Genomic DNA, 18,347 nt, shown 5'->3' on the forward strand with positions numbered 1-18,347 from the left:
CCCTTGCGCAACGACTTTGGCGTGCGGTGGTGAGAGAAATGCCACCAATCCATGATGGGTCCCCCTGAGCCCAAAGTCAAGACGGCGTCTCAAACCAAACTTGCTGTGAAAAGGACAATCAACAAGTAGGCGTTTGCATTGTTTCCTAATGTTGATCGCGAAGGAGGCAGGTAGGCGCTCATGTGGTAAGCTCCGGCTCGCTAGTCTTTTAGCAGTCCAGCAACAGTCCATGGTGGCGAGCCAGAAAAATAACTTACAACATGTTTGAGCGTGTTTGGTTCGTGGGAGTTAGAGATGGGGAATGGGAGTTGAGGTGTAAAGAGACTAAAAATCCACTGATTGTTTAGAGAGAATGGAAGTTTAAGTGGGAAAGGAAATGGGAGTTGAGGGTGCCAATTCCCACCGATTTCTACCCATGGGGGGACCAAACAAGCGATGAGAGTAAAATTCGTGGGCAGGACTTCATCCTGGACTAATTCCCATCATATACCAAACAAGCGATGGGAGTAAAATTCTATTTCCCACGCCTAATCCCTCGACAAACTCCTTCGTGCAAACTCCCATTCGGCTACGCAAAGGTTACCAAATAACCTCGTGCGGCGCCCACGATCTCCAGTTTAGCTTCCAAGATCTCCAGTTTAGCTTCCAAGAACCAGAACGTGAGGCGCCAAGGAAGGAACCAGGGTAGCAGGAGGGGGCGGAGTAAGAGCCGCTCAAGCTCCACCTCAAATTAAGTGAGACTCATCGGCGAGTTGAATTTCGCTAACAGCAAGCCAGAGCTTGAGAAATTGCAGGAGCGCAACTCCTGAGAGGTTGCCACGGATGTCCTGCACCCAGGCGTGTCCGGTGAGGCCCTCTGCCAACGTCCTCTTCTTCCGGGTGTGCTTGCCCATCAGCTCGTACACCTCGGGGGGCAATTTCGAGCAAACGGTCTTCCTCGAAGGCATAGTGGTGCCGTTCCCCACCTGCATCAGGGTGGAGGCAAAAGAAGAGACTTCTGTCTGCATTGCTGAATTGGAGATCGAGGTTGAACCAAGGCCCGCTGGGATTAGTGCTTCTCAGCAGGAGCCATCTCAACCTGAACCACAACCTTGTGCACTCCAGGTCTGAAATATCCAGCCCGCCAAGGCTCCGACTTGTACAATCATGGCTCCAGTTGCCGCCATTGGTAGTCCCAAACCTCCCACAAGAACCTTGTTGAATTTTGTCCACGGCTCTAATGAAATTCTTATGAGGCGCCGTGGATGGAGGTGTTAAAGTTGTGTCGAATATTAGTGTACAAGGTAGGTTACAATTGGACTCTGAGCTGTATGGTGTGTAGATAGGATTACGGAGTGTCCTAATAGGACACTTGTATCCTAGGCCTCTTTTTTTTGAGTTAAAACAAGACTTCGTTCATTTGAAATAATCAGTACATCGTTTGTGAGGGGGTAGACACACGATGTAACCTAAGCCAACATAATAGCAGAGGTACGCAGGGGGAGCCGCTCGGCGTGTGCCGGCGCCCGGGTGGCCGGTGTGCGGTATTGTGACGGTGTCATGGGGAGGAGCGCCCGTAGTCAGTCCTCGGGGATGTAGCCATGACGGTGAACCTCGTTAACAAATGTTGGTGCCGTGCTCGTGTGATTGCTTGGTCCTTGGTAGATCAACTATTTGCCTTGGATTTATTCTAACAAGTGGTATCATGAGCTAAGTAAAATGTACGGGCCGCCACCGCCGCTCCCACCACCCGCGCCCTCCGGACCGCCGGCTCTCCCGTGGTACTTGGTGCCCGCGGCCCTCACCAGAGGCTACCCGGTGCTACAGCCGCCGGCCGCTCCAGCGCCGGCTTGGCCGTAGTGGCCCGCGCCAGCGCCCGCGGCGCCACCCGCGTCTGCCGCGCCCGCCCCAGCCCCGTGGTCGGCCTGGTCCGCGCCGGTCCCGTCCGTGCCGGCTGCATCGGTCCACACGCCATCGCCGCCACCCAGCGTCGGCTTGAGTCAGGCCACTCTCGGAGGGCTCCCGATTCAGTAGGTGCGGTTTCCACCGTCGCCTTCTCCGATTTCGGCCTGGCTCACCGGGACGTCGCCACCGCCAGTTTACACGGAGGCCGGGGACCCGTGGTGCCCCCGCTGCAGTTCGGGGCACCGTCATCCGCTCTCCGCATCGCCGAGCCGGTGAGCACTGGCGCGCCGACCCCGACGCCACCCTGGTTCGCCCGGATCGACTTCGCCACCTATGACGGCTTGGATGACCCTCTTAACTGGTTAAACCAGTGTGACCAGTTTTTCAGGGGGCAGCGCACGCCTGCGTTGGAGCGCTCTTGGCTCGCTTCCTACCACCTCCGGGGTGCAGCCCAGACATGGTACTATGCCCTCGAGCAGGACGAGGGCGGCATGCCTCCCTGGGAGCGTTCCGCGAGCTGTACCTCCTTCGTTTCGGGCCCCCACGGCGTGGCAGCCGCCTGTCCGAGTTGGGCCGTTTACCCTTCACCTCCACGGTCCAGGATTTCGCCGACCGTTTCCAGGCTCTGGCGTGTCACGCACCGGGGGTGATGGCGCTACAGCGGGCTGAACTCTTCGTCGGCGGCCTTCCCGACCACATCCGCGTGGATGTCGAGATGAAGGGGCCCCAAGACCTGCAGACGGCCATCTACTATGCTCGGGCGTTCGAGCAGCGCGCCTAGGCCTTGACACGGCCAGCCGCGCCTCGTGGGAGCCGACTTCCTCCACGGCCACTGCCGCCCGCGCCTGCACCTTCAACTGCATCACCGGTGACCACCCCGGCCGCGACTCGGCCTTTCCGGCGCCCTTCGCAGGCAGAGCAGCTCGAGCGCCGCCGCCCGGGGCTCTGCTTTAACTGTGACGCGCCCTACGCCCCGGGCCATGTCTGCCCGCGCCTCTTCTACTTGGAGACGACCGACGAGACCGAGGACGAGGACACCGATGCTGGACTCGGGGACCCGGCCGCCGCGGAGGTCGTGCCGGCACCCGCGCCCGCGCCGGCTATGGCCCTCGTCGTCTCACTTCACGCGTTGGCCGGCATCCGTAATGAGCGAACGATGCTTGTACCGGTCACGATCCATGGCGAGACTCTGGTGGCCCTCTTGGACACGGGTTCTACACATAACTTCCTACCTGAGGCTACCATGCGGTGCCTCGCGCTACAGCCGATCGGCGGGGAACAGCTGCGGGTCACCGTCGCGAATGGCGACCGCCTCCGCTGCCATGGGCTTGCTCGGGACGTGCCCATTACTATCGGCGACGAGCACTTCACCATCACTTGCGCCGGCATTCATTTGGGCTGCTTCGACTTCATCCTCGGCGTCGACTTTTGAAGGACTCTCGGTCCCATCCTTTGGGACTTTGACGCTCTGACGATGACCTTCTGGCGTCTCGGCCGACGCATCCGGTGGGAGGGTGTTGGAGGCACCCCGGCGACGCCTCCGCTCCAGCTGGCCGCGGCCACCACTGAGGCCGAGCATCCGCTGTTAGATAACCTCCTGCAGCAGCACAGTGATCTCTTTGAGGAATCACAGGGCCTTCCGCCGGCCCGGGTCTACGACCACCGTATTCACCTCCTGCTAGGCTTGGCACCGGTGGCAGTACGACCCTACCGGTACCCTCAGCTGCAGAAGGACGAGTTGGAGCGGCAGTGTGCACTCATGCTTGCCGTGGGCATTATCCGGATCTCCACATCACCCTTCACGGCGCCGGTCCTCCTCGTTCGCAAGTCGGACGACACGTGGCGCTTCTGCATCGACTACCGCGCCCTTAATGGTCTCACACTTAAGGATAAGTTCCCTATCCCGGTGGTCGATGAACTCCTGGATGAACTACATGGAGCGCGCTTCTTCACGAAGCTGGATCTCCGGTCGGGGCACCATCAGGTGCGCATGCATCCAGACGACATCGCCAAGACGGCGTTTCGGACTCATCACGGCCACTTCGAGTTCTTGGTGATGCCCTTTGGCCTCTCCAACGCCCCGACGACGTTTCAGGCCTTGATGAACGATGTCCTTCGGCCCTACTTATGTCGGTTTGTGCTCGTTTTCTTTGATGACATTCTTATCTATAGCGCCATCGGTCGCTTACCTCGGCCACGTCATCTTGGCCGAGGGAGTGGCCATGGACGACAAGGTGGCGGCAGTCGCCGCCAGGCCGATTCCGCAGTCGCCCCGGGCCCTTCGCGGCTTTTTGGGCCTTGTGGGATACTACCGGAAATTCATCCGGGAGTTTGGTGTCATCGCGGCCCCGCTCACACGCCTTCTCCGTCGCGACGCCTTCTCTTGGGATGCGGAGGCCACCACTGCGTTTGATGCCCTTAAGGGGGCCCTCACGACGGGTCCAGTCCTGCAGATGCCTGATTTCGACCTACCGCCGTTGACTGCGACGCCTCGGGTGCGGGTTTCGGTGCGGTCCTTCATTAGGGCGATGGACCCCTCGCATTCTTCAGCCGGCCCTTTGCCGCCCGCCATCTTAAGCTGGCGGCCTATGAGCGTGAGCTCATTGGCTTGGTGCAGGCGGTGCGTCATTGGCGGCCCTATCTTTGGGGTCGCTCCTTCCGGATCCGGACGGACCACTACAGCCTCAAGTTCATGCTGGATCAGAGGCTCTCGACCGTACCGCAACACCAGTGGATCAGTAAGCTCTTCGGGTTTGACTTCACTGTCGAATACCGTCCGGGTCGCCTTAACACGGTCGCCGACGCCCTATCTCGGCGTGACGCCGACACTGACGATGGGTCGGCTGAGGGAGCGGCCTTCTGCATCATCACCGGGCCCTCCTTCGCGCTTTTCGCCGACATCCGGCGGGCGACGGCCGCGGCGGCCGACGCGCTTCTCCTGCAGCAGCAGCTCGCTGCGGGGGAGCTGGATGCGCCGTGGCGCCTCGCTGACGGCCTGCTGCTACATGGGCGTCGGGTTTTCGTTCCGGCGCATGATGATCTTCGTCACTAGGTGCTGCGCCGCGCTCACTCGGCGGGCCATGAGGGTGTGCAGAAGACGCTCCATCGTCTCCGCGCCGACTTCTACATTCCAGGTGATCGTGCCTTGGTCCGTGACTGGGTGCGGTCGTGTGTGACCTGCCAGCGCAACAAGACGGAGACGCTACGGCCGGCAGGTTTGCTCCAGCCTTTGGAGGTGCCATCCCAGGTCTGGGTGGACATTTCCATGGACTTCATCGAGGGCCTCCCCAAAGTGGGCGGCAAGTCCGTCATTCTCACGGTGGTTAATCGCTTCTCCAAGTATGCCCACTTCATCGCGCTCGGGCATCCCTACACGGCGGCATCTGTTGCTCGGGCCTTCTTCGACGGTATTGTCCGTCTCCACGGGTTTCCATCCTCGATCGTCAGTGATCGGGATCCCGTGTTCACTGGACATGTATGGCGCGACCTCTTCCGGCTGGCAGGCGTTAAGCTCCGCCTGAGCACAGCCTTCCATCCTCAGAACGACGGCCAACCTGAGGTCGTTAACAAGGTGATTGCCATGTATTTGCGTTGTGTCACAGGTGATCGCCCTCGCGCATGGGTCGATTGGCTATCATGGGCGGAGTACTGCTACAACACCTCTTATCACTCCGCCCTCCGTGCGATGCCGTTTGAGGTGGTGTATGGCCGGCCACCCCCGCCGATTCTTCCGGTTGATCCGGCCCTGGCGCGGACCGAGGCGGCCGGGGTTCTTCTACGGAACCGTGACGAGATGCTGGCAGAAGTCCGGCAACGCCTCCTCCAGGCCCAACAGTTGGCCAAACACTACTACGACGGCAACCATCGCGAGGCGGAGTTCGTGGTGGGTGATTGGGTCTGGCTGCGTCTACTTCATCGCTCTACGCAGTCCCTGGACCCCCGTGCGAAGAGGAAGCTGGGTCCTCGTTATGCCGGTCCCTTTGCTATCCTGGAACGCATTGGGAAGGTGGCTTACCGTCTTCAGCTTCCGGCGGGTGCACGGATCCATGATGTCTTCCATGTGGGTTTGCTCAAGCCCTTCCGTAGAGAGCCACCTGCGGTTTCCCCCACTCTACCGCCGGTTGCTGATGATCGCCTACTTCCGGAGCCGGTGAAGGCGTTGAAGGCTCAGCTGCGTCGTGGCTCCTGGTACGTGTTGATCCAGTGGGGTGGACTTTCTGAAGAGGATGCTACTTGGGAGCAGCGCGAGGAGTCCGCCAACACTATCCAGATTTTCAGCTCGAGGACGAGCTGTTTGCGCAGGCGGGGAGAGATGTTATGACCGGCCGGGCCTACAGCCGTAGGAGGCCCACCGGGCAGGCTTAGGCCGCAAGTTATCTTAGTTTTATTTTCAGATCGTGGTTATATATACAAGTTGTAAGACTATTTTCAGATTAAGCAATAAGACTATTCTGTTGCCCGGCTCCCAGAGGAGCCGGAACCCTAAAACCCTAGCCGCCTCCTGCTTGCGCCGCCGCCGCCGAACCGCAAGGACGGCGCCTCGCCGCCGGCCGCCGCGCTCCAGCCCTCGCCCACCTCCCTCTTTTCCCTACAACCTACGCCCTAGGTAGGGCAAAACCCCAGTTCCTATTCTGTGGTGTTTGGTGCATATGTCAATGTGCGGGTGACAAATACAGAAGGAGGCGGAGTGCTATAGCTGTGGGGCATGTAAGAGACTATCCGGAAAAAAGGATGAGACAACTGCGATTTTGACTCAAGGTGACACAGGGCGACGGTGAAATTTCGGTGAAATTTCTTCAAGTTTCAGACAGAGGTCAGGAAAGAGTGGTGATGTTGAGTTCAGGTAACTCTTATATGTGGCGTCCAATAGGTGAGTTGTTCACTTTCATGCAGATCAGTGATCGGTGTGTGATGGTGTCGAATGAATACTCCGGAAGTTGGGATCACAAACTTGTGTAATGAGGAACTTAATTTTGCGCGAGTATTGACTGTGAAGGGACTAAATTTGCAGGTGGAGTTACATGGAGTTTGGGAGTAGCAGCGGTGCTCATGGCGTATCTCAAGTCCAATGCACATGGAGGTTCGACGTATCGATGAATCCAAGATGATGGAGAATATTCTCCAAGGTGGAGTTTGTTAGAGTTGTGTCGAATATTAGTGTACAAGGTAGGTTACAGTTGGACTCTGAGTTGTATTGTGTGTAGATAGGATTACGGAGTCGTGTCTTAATAGGACACTTGTATCCTAGGCCTCTTATATACGAGGGGGTAGACACACGATGTAATCTAAGCCAACATAATAGCACATGTATGCAGGGGGAGCCGGCAGCGTGTGCCGGCGCCCGGGTGGCCGGTGTGCGGTATTGTGACGGTGTCACGGGGAGGAGCGCCCGTAGTCAATCCCCGGGGATGTAGCCATGACGGTGAACCTCGTTAACGAATCTCGGGGCTGTGCTCGTGTGATTGCTTGGTCCTCGGTAGATCAACTATGCGCCTCGGATTTATTCTAACAGGAGGTAAGCATCGAGTTGACCATGGCGACCCTCCCTATGTTGGACATAAGCTTCGCCTTCCAGGAAGGCAGTCTGTTGGCGATCTGGTCGGCGAGGCGTTGCATCTGGTTGCTAGATGGCTTGCTCATGGTCAGGGGGATCCCTAGGTAAGTGATTGGGAACTGGCAACCAAATTGCAAGCCGATCGGCGTCTTCTCGTCGTTGCTGCAATTGATGGCAGTGGTGGCGCTCTTTTCATAATAGGTACCTAAACCCAGAAGTGTCGCCGAAGAGCATGAGGATCTCCTTGGAGGCAAGGCGCATGCCTGCCGTCGGGTTGCAGAAGAACCACGTCATCCGCGTACAATAAGAAGCATGGGAAAGCAGACAATGCTGGAACAGCGCGATCACACCACAATTGGAGGCATGAGTCATGAGCCGGCTCAAGCCGGCGACCACCAGCTAAAAAATCATTGGGGAAAGAGGGCGCAGCAGCGCGAGCACACCACAGTTGAGGGCATGAGAGTCATGAGCTGGCTCATGGCGTTTCATTGGGGAATGAACTTGGGTTTGAGAGTATTGTTTACGTGCGATCTTTGTTTACTAGATAGACTATCAACTTCTGAGTAAGTACAAATGCAATTGCCATGGTCATTATATGCAATACAATTTATAGCAGGTTAGCCTATACTATTCAGGGAAGTAGTACTCATTCACTCTTAATGAATTTGCAGATTTGAAGTACTGGATGAGGAGCCTGGTGATGATGAAGAGAGTGCCCAAAAGTTTGAGAGGTTTATGTCACAAAAATATATTCCCTTTGTGATTTCTTTGTAGTGTACGGGCGAAAAATGTTATTCTTGATCTATTCTGAAATGTCCTCAGAACACTGCTAATCCGTAATATTCCGTGTACCTTAGTTAGGCGAGTTAAGCAAATATTTTACTAATAAAGGGCCAATTTTGTTTTGATGTGTGGAGCTGTTCTTCACCACAAGTTAGGCCAATTAAGCAAAAAAATAAATTGTTAGGCACTTTTAAGCTATGAACCAAACAAGTCATGAGTGTACTTGACCCTTGTCAATTGTTATCCCTATCCGAATATGTAGCACTCTCTGACTCTTAAATCATGCACTTTTCACCTCTAGGCTTCTCTTTCTGCCGTCTAAACAGCTATATCGTGGATCATTTCCTAGCAGCTACACATATACTCCATCCGTCCCAAAATAAGTGACGCTGATTTAGTATAACTTTGTACTAAATGAGTGACTCTTATTTTCGGACGGAGGGAGTACATCTTAAATTCTGGACATTTGACTGTTTTTCAATATTGAGGGCACATGTTGAGGACGCGCTAGCTTCTGTGTTGCCCTTCTGCTGGTAGCTTACCGAAAAAGGCTTTCGCCCCGCTTTATAAATAAAGCAAACCACCAAGCACAAAGTCATCAAGGTACCAGCCAAACAACACACACACACACAACGCCACCGCAGGCAAGGTCCAACATACACGCACGCAAACACTACACAAGGTTCAGCTGTGGGCACAGCACAACAAGCTCAACACAGAAATGAGGCACGCACAACACATAAACGGCGGTGGTGGCGAGGAGAGAGGATCTAATCCGGCTCTGGAGGTGGTGGGGGAAGCGGAGAAGCCATCCGGGGAGCCATCGCGCGAAGCTGGGTGATGATGGAGGTGATGGCGTCTCTCTCCCTGGGGTGGCTAAGCGGCCGCCAAAGCTGCAAGTAACCAGACCATTTGAACAAAGCGTCAGTAGCGCGACGAAGAGGTACGTGCTGAATCACAAGCTTATTCCTAATAGTCCAGGCTAGCACACCGATGGCCAGCCACCTAATGTGGCGAGACGCGGGTGGTGACGCTTGGAGTTCGGCGAAGAGAGCAGGGAAGTTGTTGTGGTCCCAGCTTCCACCCACCAATTCGCGGAAATAGCTCCAAAGAAACTGCGCGGACACACAGGAGAAGAAGATATGGTTCGTATCCTCTTCAGGTCCGCAGAGCGGGCATCGCCCGTCCCCAGGGCCATTGCGCTTCAGGACCTCTATGCCGGACGGAAGGCGGCAGCGAACCCATTGCCACAAGAAGATCATAATCTTTAAGGGGAGCCGGATCGCCCAGATGGTGGTGAGAGCCTCAGGACCCGGCGAAGGGGCTATAGCCTGGTAGAGGGATTTAGAGGAGAATTGCCCAGAGGCTCTAGACGCCACCTATTGCTGTCCTCTCCCATCTCCAGGTCCGGCTCGTGCAGAGCAATGCAGTCGAGCAGGTCCTGCTAGCTTGAATGCTGTCTCCTTGGCACCTATGCATCTACAGAGACCATTGAACTTTGATTTTTGTTGCACACAGCTTTTATTTTCACTGTGTGTCGCTGCTCCCTGCACATGCACTATTCTTTCCTTGTGGTACATTTATTTTTTATTTTTTTTGCTAGCTGTCTTTTGTTCTCTGTCATCTGAAAAGAGAACAAATGTAATAGAACTCCAGTTTTTGAGGCGGTGTTAATGGGGAACCACATTGTTTATCCCTTTTCACATAACCACAGCCTTTTGGATATTAGGCAACACAGCAACCAAAACAGAGGATATGGCACCCTTTTGCCAGATGTTCACTGAACATGCGGTCCATGCTGCTAAGATTTGGTGGTCAGAGAGGCAAAAGGCTGGGTTAGTACGGTTATGTGAAAAGAAAAGAAAAGAAAAGAAAAAAAAAGGAACTGTGGTTTTGCCTGAGCACATCCGGATTAGGTGTGGTCCTGTGTAATTTACTCAGATAAAAAATGTTGATGAGTTTCGATGTTAATGGTGTTGAACCGGTATGGGCCAAGCCCATCTAGCTTTGTCACTTAGGGCCCAAGCCCATGAGGAGGTGCTGACCTAGAAGAAGGCATCAGTCCTCCCGTTCCCAAGTAGAGCAGCCACACACACAGAAAAGGCTACCAAGAGAGAGGTGGGCTCCTGCGACTACAACATGGTATCAGACCTAGGCGGCGACGATGGGGCCTGACGGGAGTAGGGCGGCGACGGCGGACCTAGGAGGCGGACTGGGCTCACCTCTGCGCGGGCTCCTACCTCTTCCCCTCATTCCCTTCTTGTTCCCTCTCGCGGCTGTGCGCTGGCTGGCCTCTCGCAGCTGCAGGGGAGCTGCGCCAGTAGCTGCGTGCGAGTGAGGAAGACAAGGGGGCGGCGCGAGCTGAGGAGATGCGCATACGGGAGGGGCTGTTGAGGGGACTGACAGGAGGTGTGCTGCTGGAACTGCTGCTGTGTGCAGCGGCTAAATCAGAAGGAGAAGTGGGGCAGTGTTGTGCTGCTGATTGAAAGGAAACTGGAGACTGCTGATTCTGCAGAGGACTGTGTGCGGCTGTGCTTGCTGCTATTGTTGGCTGTGTAGGCTGTGTCCGAAGATGAGTGAGCCAACAGGCCTTGCTGAGGCTTTCGAGAAGCTAGCTAAGATCCTCGAGGAGTCGAAATCTGGGGCCATCGTTCCTCGACAGGAAGTGGCTCAGAAGATCGAACTGTCGCCCATGGACATGAAGTTAGAGGGGGCTACCAATTATCTGAGCTGGTCCCGAAGGGCGTTGCTAGCTGTGGAACAGAAGGAGCTTGATGGGCACTTGTTGGGTGCTGTTGCTGAACCAGGAGACAAGACTACCGTGGAGGGAAAGAGATGGAAGGTCATAAACTCTGTGCTCATTGGCTGGTTGTTGAACTCGGTGGTGCCCCCCATTGGACGCTCTGTGGAGGGGCTATCCACATCCGCTGCGATATGGACGACTCTGTCCACCTTGTACTCAGGTAAGGGCAATGTCATGCTCATTGCTCAGATTGAGGGGAAGATCAGTCGGCTGCATCAAGGTGATGACATGTCAGTGATGACATATGTGGCAGAGCTGCAGGCTTTGTGGGCAGAGCAGGATAACTGCGACCCTCTGGAACTCTATGATGCGGCTTGCATCGAGTCAGGGCGCAAGTGGATTGCACGCAGGCGTGTGCTGAAACTGTTGGAGGGGCTTAGAGGTTGCTTTCATGGCAGGAGGGCATCCCTGTTGCACCAACCTCTCCTGCCCTCTATTGAGGAGACTATTGCTGCAATGTCTCAAGAGGAGGTGCGGCTATCTCTTGAGCATGCAGACATGAAGGCTGTGCCGGCTTCGACATTTGCAGTCACTGAGCGCATGGAGTGGAGCGATCCCAACAAATGTCATATCTGTGGGAGGTAGGTCACTGGAAGTGGGCGTGTCCAACTCGTGGCAGAGGCAGGGGATACGACAGAGGGGGAACTGGCAGAGGCAGGCGTGGTAGAGGCAGAGGTGGATACTCAGGGACCTCAAGGGGTCAGGCTTCTATGGGTAGAGGTGGCTACTCAGGACACTTAGGGGATCAGAGGGCTCACATGACAGTTGCAGGAGACACTGGGACGTCACAAGGCAAAGATGCAGCTGATGCTGACTATGGAGACTTTGCTCTTTGGGCCTCCACTGATGAAGGTAATCCGGATGAGGCATGTCTTGCTTCTAATGAGAGTGCTCCAGAGTGGGTTCTTGACTCTGGAGCATCTAAGCATGTTGCTAGTAATTCCTGCGTATTTGAGTCTTACCATAAGCACCCTCCGTCTCACACGGGCACAATGCAAACTGCTGATGGCACAAACCAGCCTGTCATAGGGGTTGGCACAGTCAAGTGCACTCCGACCATCTCCCTATTCTCAGTGTTACATGTGCCAGCTTTTCCTGTCAATTTGGTCTCTTTCAGTGCTCTAATTGATCAAATTGACTGTCGTGTGATCCTTGACAAATTCGGTTGCGTAATTCAGGAGCGCCAGACGAGCCAGACGGTTGGGACTGGCACCAGGCATAGGGGGCTCTGGTACATGGACCAGGAGGTGCAGCCGGACTTGGTGTGTGCTGCGACCATGGAGGACAAGGAGAAGGAGGCGATGATCCATCACTGTAGGATGGGACATGTATCTTTTGATAAGATGAGTAGAATCTTTCCGGATGTTATGTGTGGGATAGGCAAGGGCAAGTTGACATGTGATGCTTGCGAATATGCCAAACACACACGAGCCTCATATGTGAGCAAGGGGCTTAGGAGCATCTCTCCTTTTATGCTTATTCATTCGGATGTATGGAAGAGCCCAGTTGTATCAATGAATGGAATGAAATACTTTGTTACATTCATCGATTGCTATTCTCGTATGACTTGGATTTATATGATGCGTCACAAAGATGAGGTGTTTAGCTGTTTTCAGAATTTCCATGCCTTGGTGAAGAATCAGTTTCAGGTGCAGGTGCACGTGATCAGGACTGACAATGGGACAGAGTATGTGAACAACACATTTGGGGCCTATTTGTCTAATCAAGGTATTCTTCATCAAACTACATGCCCAGACACCCCTCCTCAGAATGGAGTGGCAGAAAGGAAAAATCGGCATATTCTTGAGGTTGCTCGGTCATTGATGTTTACGATGAATGTGCCCAAATTCTTGTGGAGTGAAGCAGTTATGACAGCTACATACTTGATCAACCGGACACCATCAAGAATACTAAGCATGAAATCTCCGTGTGAGCTAGTATATGGAGAAACTAAGTTTGTTGTTCCCCCAAAGTTGTTTGGCAGTACTTGTTTTGTTCGATCACCGTCCTTCTGTTGGAAAACTTGATCCGCGAGCGGTGAAGTGTATTTTTCTAGGCTATTCTTCTAGTCAGCAGGGGTATAAATGTTGGTGTCCCTCAGAGAAACGCAGGTTTGTCAGTATGGATGTAACCTTCGGGGAGTCTGAGCCATTCTATGGTGAGCCAACAGATCTAAGTGTGTTGTTTCAAGGGCTTGACCATTTACACTCTGTGCAGGATGGTCAAGAGGGGGAGAAGGTTGTATCTCACACTTAGGAGGATTCTGTGGGCACTAACATTGATGATGATGTGCATGTTCAAGTCCAGCCAATTGTGGGTACAATTCCGGTTGGTACTCTCACTGATGGTGATGTGCAGGTTCAGGTCCAGCCAACAGTGGGTTCCATTCAGATTGGTAATCTCCAGCTCCCTGTTCGAGATCGGTGGCAGAAGACCCCCCTAGTGTACTCTCGACGAGAGCCACAAGTGCCACAGGTGCATGACTCATCTGACACTCGTCTGGTATATTCTCGGCGGCAGCCACTTGTGCAGCAGGGGGAGCAACAAGTGCAGGGGGAGCAGTCAGTGCAGGGGGAGCAACAAGGCAGTGGTGCAAGCTCATCTGACACAGTGGAACTGCCTATTGCGTTGCGAAAGGGGACACGTGAAGCGGCACAGAAGGCTTTACCACCGGAGGTTTTTGATGATCATGATATCGGAAATTTTGTGTCTTATCAGGCTTTGTCTCCTTCCTATAGAGTGTTTGTTGCCTCTCTTCAAACTGTGTCAATCCCAAAGGATTGGAAGGCTGCAAAGCAAGATCCGAAGTGGCGTGAAGCGATGATAGAAGAGTTGGAAGCACTGAGGAAAAACAAGACGTGGGTGCTAACTACATTGCCGGCAGGAAAGAAAGCAGTGAGTTGTAAGTGGATCTATACAGTGAAGCAGAATCCTGAGGGGAAGGTGGAACGGTATAAGGCCAGATTGGTCGCCAGAGGATATAGTCAAACTTATGGAATTGACTATGACGAGACGTTTGCTCCAGTGGCAAAGATGAACACAGTAAGGATATTGGTTTCCTGTGCTGCAAACTTTGGGTGGAAATTGCATCAATTAGATGTCAAGAATGCCTTCTTGCATGGTGAGTTGCAGGAAGAAGTGTACATGGAGATACCACCAGGTTTTGGTACTTTACAGACCACGGGGAAGGTATGCAGGCTGAAGAAATCCTTGTATGGACTGAAGCAATCGCCGAGGGCTTGGTTCGATAGGTTCAGACGTGCTGTCCGTGCTATGGGGTATGGTCAATGTAATGGTGACCACACGGTGTTCTACAGACACTCACTCTCAAATCGAAAGATCACCATTCTTGCAGTTTATGTGGATGACATTATCATCACCGGAGATGATGAGGAGGAAATAAAGAGATTGAAGGGGTGTTTGAGCAATGAGTTTGAGGTGAAGGATTTGGGCAACCTAAAATACTTCCTTGGGATTGAAGTGGCCCGGACAGTGAAGAGAATATCTTTGTGCCAAAGGAAATACACCTTGGATCTCTTGAGTGACATGGGCATGATGGGATGTCGTGCAGCCCCTACGCCGATTGAACAAAATCATCAAGTGACAGCTCAGTCAGGCGAGCTGGTGAATAAGGAAGATTATCAGAAACTGGTCGGGAGGTTATTGTACTTGTGTCATACCAGGCCTGACATTACGTATGCCGTGGGTGTGGTGAGCAGATACATGCATGAACCAAGGAGTGGGCATCTTGATATTGTGCACAGAATTCTGAGATACTTGAAGGGGACTCCGGGTAAAGGGTTGTGGTTTGCGAGGAGTGGACATCTTGAGGTGGATGGCTATAGTGACTCTGATTGGGCCAGTTGTCAAGATGATAGAAGATCAACTTCTGGCTACTGTGTGTTTGTGGGAGGAAACTTGGTGTCATGGAGAAGCAAGAAACAGGCTGTTGTGTCTAGATCAACAGCAGAAGCCGAGTATAGAGCATTATCTCAAGGGTTATGTGAGATGCTCTGGGTGAAGTACCTACTGAGCGAGTTGAAACTTCTGAGGAAGGGACCCTTGAAGGTGTGGTGTGACAATCAGTCAGCTATAGCCATTGCTAATAACCCAGTTCAGCATGATAGGACAAAACATGTGGAAATTGATCGCTTCTTCATTAAGGAGAAACTTGATGCTGGGATCATCAGTCTTACTCACGTCAGCTCTGGGCAACAGTTTGCAGATTGCTTGACAAAGGGACTGGGAACGAAGGACTGTAACTTGGCATGTGACAAGATGGGAATGATAGATATCTACCACCCATCTTGAGGGGGAGTGTTGAACCGGTATGGGCCAAGCCCATCTAGCTTTGTCACTTAGGGCCCAAGCCCATGAGGAGGTGCTGACCTAGAAGAAGGCATCAGTCCTCCCGTTCCCAAGTAGAGCAGCCACACACACAGAAAAGGCTACCAAGAGAGAGGTGGGCTCCTGCGACTACAACAAATGGGTAAACATTAATCTGAGCCTCTGAGGTACCTTCATTTGTGGTGAGCAGATCAAGTGATGCTTTGTCTTTTTGCCACATAAGTGTTACTTTTTCTTGAAATTAATTTTCTTCTGATATTCTTTTCCCTACTAGTGTGTAATGAAAATCCCCCCCTAATGATATGCCGTAGGCCAGCTTTGGGAGTAGATGAGACCCATAAGAAACTATAAGAAATAGATGTAGTTAAGGACACCTTAAATTCGGCGATGCTGTTTGCGTATTTGATATTCAGGGCTAACTCTCAAGAAGCTGAAAATGTTATTTGTGAATTGATTACTAGTAGATGAATACACTGGGCCCCTTTGGACTATTTGACAGCAATGAACTAGCTAGTACTCCCTCGGTCCACTATTATAAGATGTTCTAACTTTTTTATGGTTCGGATGTATACAGACACATTTTAGTGTGTTTGTTCACTCATTTCAGTCCGTATGTAGTCCATATTGAAATATCCGAAACATCTTATATTTGTGAACGGAGGGAGCAGTTTTTTATCGGACATAGTCAGTAGTTTATATCAGGCATAGTCAGCAATGAGCTAGTCAAACATATGGAGCTTTGGGATCTTTTGTCGGAGACAGTACTGAAACCAGGAGTAGAGGACTGGAAACTCTTAGCCTGTGGACATTATTCGGCTAAGTCAGTCTATAGAGGTTTTTTCCAGGGAGCTACCCTTTTTGAACCTTGGGTTCGCATCTGGAAGACCTGCGAGCCGTGCAAACGCCGTTTTTCATGTGGCTAGTGGTGCACAACAAATACTGGACTGCTGATTGTCTTGCTGGCATAATATGTGTATCTGAGCGCCTGAAACCCTAAGCTTTTGTCGTCCAAAATCCGCTACTTTGAATTTGGTTTTTGAATTTCTCGTCAGCTCTGAACTTCAGTTAGACAGATCCCTGAGATAAGGTTTGTAGGTGGCCGGGTGTGTGCCTTGTAAGGGTTCTTACCCCTTCTTTTCCTTCTCAATGTAATAATACACAGGTCTCCTGCGTGCTCGAGAAAAAAAGATATCCAGCGCTGTGATATGCTTCATCAAATTCTTAGTTAGTTCAGTTGAATTATTTGTTGGTCTGGACTTTTTACATCCAATAGTAGATTCTTGCTAGACTTTAGAGCTTACCTACTTGTGCATCTTCAAATATTGTCAAAATTTATGTACCCACCCTTGTATGTACAAATTTGCTTTCCCCTTATTTCTTAAAGGTCCATCCGATCATTAAATTTCTCAATTCCACATCAGTTGTCATATTGTACTATTTCTTTACATTTTGTTCTTTTTTATTTGTATGAATTTCAGTGAGACCACAGCTGTTTTATTGACTTTCCTTTAAAAAAAATCTATATCCTTGCAATAAAAAGTTTTATTGGTACACTCTGGGCTAATTTGCCTTATCCTTAATGTCTGCGGCCCATAAACTGATGCTGTTCCATCCCAACCATGTGTACAGGAAATACAAGTTGCCTATGTCATATATTATTCCATTTCCAAAGAAAGGAGATCCGTCTAGTGCTCAGGATTTTGGACAGGGTCGGCAAGTCTTAGCTGTTTATCCTGGCACAACAGCATTATATAGGGCTACCGTAGCCTCTCAACGTAAGGTAACATCTTAACATGCACATGAATCTTCGGCAGATCATCAATTCTTCATAATAATGTGACTTTTTGTTCTGTTCACAAGGTTGGACATCCATATGTGTGGATGTATTAACTGTCGTATTTTCAGCTTCATCTAGTTATGAATTCAATGGTGCCATTTTATTCTGTGTGAAACAGTCTCCTTGATTGTTAAAACCATTTAAATGGAGGCTACCTAGGAAGTGGGAATTTGAAACTTATATAGGCTAAAAGGTGGGGAGTAATCTGAACGTCAGAATATTTTGTTATCATAGGATCATCTTCCACCAAAGTAGTGAAACTGCTAAGCATTGATTGGTGCTTACTGATAGGCGAAGCTTGTTATAGTGTATTGCCTGTTATTCATATGCATCATGTACCCTTCCATTAAAGGACAGACCCAGTGTTGGAAGCTCCCACACCAGGTGGGGTCTGGGGAGGATTATACGAGGCAAGCCTCTTCCCCATGCACAGTGCAATGCAGAGAGTCCACGTTGAACCCGGGACTCCTTGGCACAAGTAGGGATTACTTCACACTGCGCCAGGCCTGTCTTTTCACCCTTCCATTGTAATGCTTAAATTAACCAACTTCAACATATTTAACAAATTCGAAGAACTTGGGAGAATTGCATGGTCATAGTGTTAGCTCTCATTTTCCCTCCATATGCTCCAGATAATTAGTGGTAGCATGGTATTCAAGGAATTCCTCTTGGATTCATGGACTCTATTTCTGGCCTCTTGCCACCAATCCCGGAATTCAGGAGCATTTTGAGGGTTGACCTCGCTCAGATTTGCCCAAAAAAGCACTGAACTCCAAATGATGGTCACTACACTGCAACCCGTGAAGAGATGATGAGCGAATTCTTGCGCAATTTGCAGAAACAGCATGCAGCATTATGAGGCAAATCACGCTTAGCGAGACGGTCCGCTGTCCAGGCCCCTGACGACCAGCCAGAGAAAGAGTTTGCATTTTAGAGGAGCCTTCCAAATGGTGCAGGCAGTACTACACATGACCAATGCAGCGAAGTGTGCTTTATAAACAGATTTCGCCGAGTATGTACCTTTAGGATGAGCAACAGAGAAAAATCCCGACGAGTCAGAGGTGCCAGGGATCCATCCGCTCCTCCCCAACTCCTCACGCGTCGCCCCGCACGGCGGCCGGGGGGAAATCCTAAATCCT

The 18,347-nt window shown here is 51.9% G+C and overlaps 1 protein-coding gene across 4 annotated transcripts in view; it reads left to right on the forward strand.

The window, feature by feature from the left end:
* Positions 1–18,347, forward strand: part of LOC119302293 (SAGA-associated factor 29 homolog A-like) — a 51,629-nt gene that overhangs the window by 17,507 nt on the left and 15,775 nt on the right. For 3 of the 4 annotated variants that reach the window (XR_005147446.1, XM_037579330.1, XM_037579328.1), the window contains exons 6-7: positions 8,110–8,169; positions 17,001–17,151. Coding sequence is in view for 3 of the 4 variants with exons in the window: in XM_037579330.1 (XP_037435227.1) it covers positions 8,110–8,169; positions 17,001–17,151 (211 nt within the window). In the remaining variant the exon portion in view is untranslated. The remainder of the gene's footprint in view (positions 1–8,109; positions 8,170–17,000; positions 17,152–18,347) is intronic. The other variant, XM_037579329.1, reaches the window with a different exon arrangement.

The sequence above is a fragment of the Triticum dicoccoides genome, chromosome 5A, assembly GCF_002162155.2.
Source record: "Triticum dicoccoides isolate Atlit2015 ecotype Zavitan chromosome 5A, WEW_v2.0, whole genome shotgun sequence".
Taxonomy (NCBI): Eukaryota; Viridiplantae; Streptophyta; class Magnoliopsida; order Poales; family Poaceae; genus Triticum; species Triticum dicoccoides.